The sequence below is a fragment of the Sinocyclocheilus grahami genome, unplaced genomic scaffold (assembly GCF_001515645.1).
Source record: "Sinocyclocheilus grahami isolate Dianchi unplaced genomic scaffold, SAMN03320097.WGS_v1.1 scaffold178.1, whole genome shotgun sequence".
Classification (NCBI taxonomy): domain Eukaryota; kingdom Metazoa; phylum Chordata; class Actinopteri; order Cypriniformes; family Cyprinidae; genus Sinocyclocheilus; species Sinocyclocheilus grahami.
In genome coordinates, this window is record NW_015505357.1 from 876,368 (window position 1) to 885,562 (window position 9,195).

Here is a 9,195-nt window from a genome sequence, read left to right on the forward strand (position 1 = left end):
CACACGTGTACAAACATTCAGGAGGACACAAACTTCTGGAGAATGCTGCCTCGTGACTTTTATTAATAAAATAGATTAATAGCCTACTGGAGAGACGCACAGACGCAGATAGGCTAATTCACACAGCCAACTGTCACCTCTCTCTCTCTCTCTCTCGAATAATGAATTCAAGTAGCTAAATGTTATAATTAATTAATTCAAATAAATGTGATTTTACCGCACTATTTCATCTCTTTCTGATCTGAATGCTGAGCTAACGAGCTGTAGCTTTGTGTCAGGTGGTTCTTGTCTTCACGTTGTGCATTAAAATCGTTAAATGTACAGCAAGCCGTGCATTATCCCTTATGTATTCGCTCTTTAGCAGCAGGTTTTTTCAGCAATATTTAAATGACACCCTGGTCATTCTTGGTGTACCCAAAATGGTCCCACACTATGGACAGGCGTTTCTCTAGTGGAAATAAATCTTTGCTGTTTGGTTCCTCTGTCACAGTTCATCTAATGCATGTAGTAGCCCCCGTGCCTCTGATAAGCACATCATTTTCAGCTGGTGCACCGCTAGTGTAACTTTGTTTTCGTTTCGCTCAAGCTGCAACACCGTTCAGTGTAACAGAAACACTCGGTGTAGCGGAACCTTTACGATTAATTAACCGTGACGTTTTAAAGCGCGGTTAATCGCTGCATCCCTAGTGGCAGTAGTGTTAAATTTATCTCATCAGATTAACGGAGCAATTTAGAGAGGAACTACACTAGTCAGCATTTGACGTGGATCAAAACCTATGAAAGTTGTCCTAAAACTCTTGAACTTTTTTGATCCACTTCAAATGCTAACAGTATACAAAATAACTGGATAAAGTACAGGATCATCAGGTCAAGAAGAAACACAAGAGAAAATATAAATAAGAACTACACTAGTCAGCATTTGACGTGGATCAAAACCTATGAAAGTTGTCCTAAAACCAAAAACTCTTGAACTTTTTTGATCCACTTCAAATGCTAACAGTATACAAAATAACTGGATAAAGTACAGGATCATCAGGTCAAGAAGAAACACAAGAGAAAATATAAATATCGCAACATTTTATTACTTTTAAGAGCATAGAATGCAAGATTGACCTTTTAACCAGATGACGACTGGAAAGTGAGGAAGAGAAACACACAAAAATGACAATGGACAGGAAACTGAACAGGCAGTGGAAGTGAAAAGCATTTCTAATATTCTTCACCCTCATCTTCTCCTTCCACACTCTCAGCCCCAACCTCCTCGTAATCTTTCTCCAGGGCAGCCATGTCCTCTCTGGCCTCTGAGAACTCGCCCTCCTCCATACCCTCACCCACATACCAGTGCACAAAGGCACGCTTGGCGTACATCAGATCGAACTTATGATTGAGGCGAGCCCAGGCCTCAGCAATAGCTGTGGTGTTACTCAGCATGCACACGGCCCTCTGCACTTTAGCGAGATCCCCACCTGGAACCACAGTGGGAGGCTGGTAGTTGATGCCAACCTTGAAACCAGTGGGACACCAGTCCACAAACTGGATGGTGCGCTTGGTCTTGATGGTGGCGATTGCGGCGTTCACGTCTTTGGGCACCACGTCACCACGGTACAGCAGGCAGCAAGCCATGTACTTGCCGTGACGTGGGTCACATTTCACCAACTGATTGGCTGGCTCGAAGCAAGCATTAGTGATTTCAGACACAGAGAGCTGCTCATGGTAAGCCTTCTCTGCGGAGATCACTGGGGCATAGGTAGCCAATGGGAAGTGGATACGAGGATAGGGCACCAAGTTGGTCTGGAACTCGGTGAGATCGACATTGAGGGCACCATCAAACCTGAGGGAAGCTGTGATGGAGGACACAATCTGACTGATCAGCCTGTTGAGGTTGGTGTAAGTAGGACGCTCAACATCGAGGTTCCTACGGCAGATATCGTAAATGGCCTCATTGTCTACCATGAAGGCGCAGTCAGAGTGCTCTAGGGTAGTGTGGGTGGTCAGGACTGAGTTGTAAGGCTCTACCACAGCGGTGGAGACCTGAGGAGCGGGGTAGATGGAGAACTCTAGCTTGGACTTCTTGCCATAGTCCACAGACAGACGCTCCATCAGCAGAGAGGTGAAGCCAGAACCGGTTCCACCTCCAAAGCTGTGGAACACCAGGAAACCCTGGAGACCTGTACACTGGTCAGCCTGAAAGACATGATTCATGTTAAAAAGGCAATCAAGTTTTTTAATGTTTTAATTACTCAATTTAACGCCACTTAACTTTAAAGGAGTTATTAAATTAATGACCAACCAGTTTGCGAATTCTGTCCAAAACAAGATCAATGATTTCCTTTCCAATAGTGTAGTGACCACGGGCGTAGTTATTGGCAGCATCTTCCTTTCCAGTGATGAGCTGCTCAGGGTGGAACAGCTGACGGTATGTACCAGTGCGCACCTCATCTGCACAGATGGGTCATTAAAAAATGTTTAGAGAACGGAGCACTTTGAAATACACAATTATCATAACTAAAATCAAGTCCCATCCTCTTACCAATGACAGTGGGCTCCAGGTCTACAAACACAGCCCTGGGGACATGCTTTCCAGCTCCAGTCTCACTGAAGAAGGTGTTGAAGGAGTCATCACCTCCTCCAATTGTCTTGTCGCTGGGCATCTTCCCATCTGGCTGTATGCCGTGCTCAAGACAATAGAGTTCCCAGCAGGCATTGCCAATCTGGACTCCAGCTTGACCAACGTGGATAGAGATGCACTCCCGCTGTGAAGAGACGAGTGATTTATAAGATTTGTAGACATAGCACACCTTAGGTCAACATTCTATAATTGCATATAATGATTTAGCCATTCAGTTGTGCACGTTCTCAAAATAAAACCACTTTTACTAGTTTATTAAGCCAACAAAGGACTCTTTGATGAGCATGTTAATATACAGTACATGAATGGAATGTTTTTGTACCAAAGCAATTTTTTTATTTATGCATTCAATCACTGATGGAAAATGCCTCTACTGCAGATCAGAAACTGCTATTGTCGCAAAAACCCCTGACCACACAAACCCCTGACCACACAAACAGCTGACGAAACAGATCTGCCTTTGTCTCATTGGTCTGCCTTTGTCTGGGGCTTTACGGTTTTATTACAGTGAGCCTGCATTCCTTAATTACATCAACTTTTAAAAGAAAAGAACTACAAAAAACTAAAACCACTCACGTACATTGTAAAATAACACAAAAACCAAGTGATGACATTCATTTTAAGAAGTGAGAGTATCCAAGTCTAGCATATTATTACAAAATTTTAATTCAGACAAATCCGAATTGGGTAAAACACTTCTCAGTTTCAGGCTGGTTATGCTCATGAACCACTTAAGCTTAGTCATGAGGAACTTAAGCTTTAAACCTCTTGACACAAGAGCACTGGTATTCATCAAGTTTCTCCAGAACGCACGTGGTCCTCCCGACTCATTTCCTGTAGCGGTAACCCTAGCTCACTGCTTTAGAGAAGTGACTTTGCATAGTCATCAGAACAAAGGAAGATATTTTACTACACACGTCAGTATATTCTCCTCACAATCTTGGTAATCGGATCTGTTTTTTTTAATACCTGTCGTTTTATAGCAGGGAAATAAACGGCACGTTTTTAATTTATATGAATTTTACATTTGTATAAAAGACACGGTTAATTTTTTTCTTGACATTTAATCTGTAAAACCTTACCCAAAAATGTATTAACGTTCAAGAAAAATAAATCAATAAAATAAAACATTTAACAGTTAATAATTCGTGGAGTTCAAATACCTACCAAAAAACTGCGTAGGCTCAATGCTTAAACTTACAGAATTATAGTACATCACCTTAATATTAAAATAATGACCCATAACTTAAAATGCTGTGCCAAAAACCGTTATCACAGACGACGTAAAACACCTTCCACTATCTTTAACAATAATGACACCTCTTTATAAATTAAACAAAAGTTTTATACTCACCATTTTCGGACTTTTTGTTAAAAAAAATATGAGGGCATGGAAATCGTAGGTTTTCTGTTATTAGCGCTCTCACAAGTCGACTTTTATGAGTCTGGTGAGAATGAAATGCCTGAAAAAGGCGGGTGGGGATATTTATACTTTTCTGTCAGCGGTCACCAAGGCGGAGCGCGCGCGAGGAGACGTTTCGCTTCCTGTCACATCCCCATTGGTTCGTCTGAGGGTCAGTGGCACCCCATTGGCTGATTCTAACCTTTGAACAATAACGTCTGTGACTGGAAAATGCTGTACGAGGCGGGACGAACTTTAGCAATAATGGCTGTTACTCATATGAAAAATGAACATTTAATACAATTAAAGAAAATTAAATTGTTTTGTCTTTGATGTTTTTGTATAAATTGGTTGTGTAGCACTGTACTTAATTATGGGCATAGATATGGCTGTTGTTCTATTTAAATACATGTATTTCGCGTTAGCCTACTAATTAAGTTATCAACAATGTGAATATTGTTCATTCTTTGCTTACACAATTACCTGCCATTTAGGGGAAAAACATAAAGGCAAAGTTTATCTCATTAATCAGAGTCTTGGCATGAGGAAACATTCTTGGTAATTCAGATTAAATAAAATACACCCAAAGCTTATCATTTTATGCTAATTATATGTTCGTCAGAAAACCACACAACTATGGTTCATTTGTATGAAATGTAATCCTATATCTCAGTGCTTAATTTGTCAGTTAAAAGGCGCCGTGACCGACACTGACAATACAACTTCAGGGCTGCGTTCAGCCCGACAAAAACGGTGCAAAACGTTTTTAAACGGAAACGGTGGTGCGTTGAACACACTGTTCTGATGAGGCAAGAATTGCAACTATGGCAGCTGAGAAGGCCATTCTTTGTGCTCTTTTTGAAGAATTTTCGGAGCCTGGTGAAATCGGTATAAATACGTGTTTAATACTGCAAAATACGCTCGATGGTACAGTCACTGCCCTTGCCCTCCAGAATAAAAGAGAACATCCCAATCAAATGAAGGGATTTGCGGAAACTGTGGTTCCTAATTATTGTGATCCAACATTTGCCTCGCATTTCAGGATGAAAAGACAAACATTTCAGGTGAAGGATACTGCCCCAGTTTTCCCGGAACATTCAATGACGTCACTAAACGATGATGACACAACTATGAGCATCGTTCACAGGTTTCTGCATGGACCTAACTATACAGCCCTGGCTCAAAAATGGGTCGCCGGGAGGATTTAAGGCAAACATATGTAAGTTACATTAAAAATAACTAAATTTGTTTCCATAAAAATAAAATACAATCATAATCTATATAGAAAAGGTATAAATATGCGAAATATAGGCATATCTGACATAAATAATTAACAGATATAAAACAGATTTGAGGCGCGGCGATCCGCAAACAGGTTCACTGAAACCGAGAACTGAGATGACAGAACGCGCAGTTTTATTGCGAGTGTGCAAAAATAAGAGTACAAATAAAAGTAAAAATTTACATTTACATTTAGTCATTTAGCAGACGCTTTTATCCAAAGCGATTTACAAGTGAGGACATAAGCAATCAAAATCAACAAAAGAGCAACGATACGCAAGTGCTAGAACAAGTCTCAGTTTAACGTAGTACACGTAGCAAGTTTTTTTATTATATAGGCCTAATAAATAAAAAGAAAACAGATGGAATAGAAAAAGAATAGAGCAAGCTAGTGTTAGAGGCCTTCTTTTGCTTTTGTTAATAAATAAAAAGAAAAGAAATAGATAGAATACAAAAAGAATAGAGAAGCTAGTGTTCGTTTTTTTTAATTATTATTATTAACACTTTGCGGGTTATCTTACTCTTATCTGTATGACCAAAAATGGAGTAGGCTAGGCAATTTAATGTGTCATATGTTTGATCGAGCCGGCGCCTCGCACAAACACACACACACACACACACACACACACCACATATTATAGCAATTCAAACTTGCCATTGCAGTCTGTTCATTATCAAAATAAAATACAGTCAGCCAAACGTATCAATTTAAAGAGTCCGTAGTATAACCGGTCTACAGCTGCTGTTATGCCAAGCGCATTTTTGCGCATGTGAAGAGGATGATTTTTTCCCGTCGATATGCGAACGCGCATGAAGCCTAGTCTACATTATAAATAATAGTTTAACATTGAAATACATTGCGAATATGGAAACATTGGATTTGTGCCGAATGAGAGAGGTACGTGAGGCCAATGGTAGCCTACTTTCAGTTTCGCTTTGTTTTGGTTTCTTTAGCTTTATATTTTTTCATTCTTGATCTGTTCTGCATACCGTTACATTTAAATGATTTGTTTTGGAGTGAGGGGAACTAGGCTATGATGATAGTGTTTATAATATTTATACATTATAACGTTTCCCTTTATTTGGTATTATTTCTGGTATTATTACAGAAATGCACTTGTTAATGCCGGATCTTTAAAAACAAATACCGGAATGCAAAAATCTACCATCTAACATTTTCCGGAACAGGATCCGGCTCAAATTAAGCACTGCATCTGCGCAGGCCCAATCTTACACAGACTGAATTGTTCTTATGGAAATGTTGCTGCAAGGAAATATCTTTTTTGAAACTGGATCATGAAGAATGAAAATGAAATGAAATAAAATAAAAGACTTTTATAGCAATGAATGCTACTTTATTGTTTGTTAAGGCTAATGGTTCTCTGCATGATGTAGCTGTTACTTTCTGGATGGTACCCAAGTAAAGAGAACAGCTTTTCACTTGTACAGTAATTTCTGTGTCATTCATAGGCCCTGATGTATTCCATCTAACATATGTACGTACATTTTCCTCAGTACTGATGTGCAACAAAAGTGTTATGTTGAAAGATGGATGAACTTGAGAATTCCCACTTTTTTACTTTTAAAAACTTTAATAATTATATGTCACCTGTTCTACTGTTGATCTTTAAAACACTATCATTGCTTATATCTGTTATAGCCTACATAAATATACACAATAATTTAACAGAAGACAAATTGTTTGAAAATTAGCTTTATTTCAGATGTCCAAAGAACTGTAACAACATCTTTTTCATTGGTGGTAAGGTTTATTTTTCACTGCTTGAATTTTTCCATGTCATGGTTCCTGCATGTTGCTCCTCATTCTGTAATTTAATACTCCTCGCCCTCCTCTTCTCCTTCACCCTCAACAGAATCAACACCGACCTCCTCGTAATCTTTCTCCAGGGCAGCCATGTCTTCTCTGGCCTCTGAGAACTCGCCCTCCTCCATACCCTCACCCACATACCAGTGCACAAAGGCACGCTTGGCGTACATCAGATCGAACTTATGATCGAGACGAGCCCAGGCCTCAGCAATAGCTGTGGTGTTGCTCAGCATGCACACGGCCCTCTGCACTTTAGCGAGATCACCACCTGGAACCACAGTGGGAGGCTGGTAGTTGATGCCAACCTTGAAACCAGTGGGACACCAGTCCACAAACTGGATGGTGCGCTTGGTCTTGATGGTGGCGATTGCGGCGTTCACGTCTTTGGGCACCACGTCACCACGGTACAGCAGGCAGCAAGCCATGTACTTGCCGTGACGTGGGTCGCATTTCACCATCTGATTGGCTGGTTCGAAGCAAGCATTAGTGATTTCAGACACAGAGAGCTGCTCATGGTAAGCCTTCTCTGCGGAGATCACTGGGGCATAGGTAGCCAATGGGAAGTGGATACGAGGATATGGCACCAAGTTGGTCTGGAACTCGGTGAGATCGACATTGAGGGCACCATCAAACCTGAGGGAGGCTGTGATGGAGGACACAATCTGGCCAATGAGCCTGTTGAGGTTGGTGTAAGTAGGACGCTCAATGTCGAGGTTCCTACGGCAGATATCGTAAATGGCCTCATTGTCTACCATGAAGGCGCAGTCAGAGTGCCCTAGGGTAGTGTGGGTGGTCAGGATGGAGTTGTAAGGCTCTACCACAGCGGTGGAGACCTGAGGAGCGGGGTAGATGGAGAACTCCAGCTTGGACTTCTTGCCATAGTCCACAGACAGACGCTCCATCAGCAGAGAGGTGAAGCCAGAACCGGTTCCACCACCAAAGCTGTGGAACACCAGGAAACCCTGGAGACCTGTGCACTGGTCAGCCTGAAAAGAAACAGTCTGGAAATTAACCCAACATAATATATAATTCATTTTATGTATGTATTTATTTATAACTACCTACCAGTTTGCGAATCCTGTCCAGCACTAGGTCAATGATCTCCTTTCCAATAGTGTAGTGACCACGGGCGTAGTTATTGGCAGCATCTTCCTTTCCAGTGATGAGCTGCTCAGGGTGGAACAGCTGACGGTATGTACCAGTGCGCACCTCATCTGGAAAGATTGTCAATGTTTAGTGACCGGAGCACTATGACATACAGAATCATCATAAATTAGTCCCATCCTCTTACCAATGACAGTGGGCTCCAGGTCTACAAACACAGCCCTGGGGACGTGCTTTCCAGCTCCAGTCTCACTGAAGAAGGTGTTGAAGGAGTCATCACCTCCTCCAATGGTCTTGTCGCTGGGCATCTGCCCATCTGGCTGGATGCCGTGCTCAAGACAATAGAGTTCCCAGCATGCATTGCCAATCTGGACTCCAGCTTGACCAACGTGGATAGAGATGCACTCACGCTGTGAAGAAAATGTTAAAAGTCAAACTAAACAAATAGCATTGCACTATATAAATGCCACTCACTTGTAAAGCTTTAGCATGTCAAACTGTATTTCACCCAACATTGGAACTTCTAAGGCTACACTTACAGCCTGTAGATCCTGTTTCTGTGCAATTATATCCTAGTGAGATATCATGTCAGAGGAAGTGATCACATAACACCCTCAGCTGCTGGTTTACTGGCTATGTCCATCAGCTGCATTAGTGATGCTGCCTACATCATCATGAATATTTAACAGCATCACCAACAGCCCTGAAATGCGATACGATTTCTACAAATACATTTAATCGCAAGGATCGTCCCTCGAATAAACCGTTTTTTAAAAAAAATTCTTAATAGTACATTTGATTAAAAAAAAATAAAAAAAATAAATGACCATATCCTTTGGGAGGCGCTGCATCTCTCTCTCTCTCTCTCTCTCTCTCTCTCTCTCTCTCTCTCTCTCTCTCTCTTTTTTTGTCTTTTTTTTTTATAACAGAGCGCACGCCACAGAAGAGGGC

General features: G+C 41.2%; 2 protein-coding genes across 2 annotated transcripts in view; both read right to left on the reverse strand.

Annotated features, from left to right (window-relative positions):
• Positions 1–1,062: 1,062 nt before the first annotated feature.
• LOC107593981 (tubulin alpha-1C chain) lies at positions 1,063–4,106 on the reverse strand. Its single transcript, XM_016283900.1, has 4 exons — positions 3,984–4,106; positions 2,531–2,753; positions 2,291–2,439; positions 1,063–2,184 (listed from the first exon to the last, which is right to left on the reverse strand). The coding sequence occupies exons 1-4, from the start codon at positions 3,984–3,986 to the stop codon at positions 1,210–1,212; spliced, it is 1,350 nt and encodes a 449-aa protein (XP_016139386.1). The 5' UTR covers positions 3,987–4,106; the 3' UTR covers positions 1,063–1,209.
• Positions 4,107–7,010: 2,904 nt separating this feature from the next.
• The window catches only part of LOC107593979 (tubulin alpha-1A chain-like), a 2,814-nt gene continuing 629 nt past the window's right edge, over positions 7,011–9,195 (reverse strand). The window contains exons 2-4 of the mRNA XM_016283899.1: positions 8,432–8,654; positions 8,206–8,354; positions 7,011–8,126 (exon numbers count right to left, since the gene is read on the reverse strand). Of these exons, the coding sequence (XP_016139385.1) occupies positions 7,146–8,126; positions 8,206–8,354; positions 8,432–8,654 (1,353 nt within the window). The 3' untranslated portion in view covers positions 7,011–7,145. The remainder of the gene's footprint in view (positions 8,127–8,205; positions 8,355–8,431; positions 8,655–9,195) is intronic.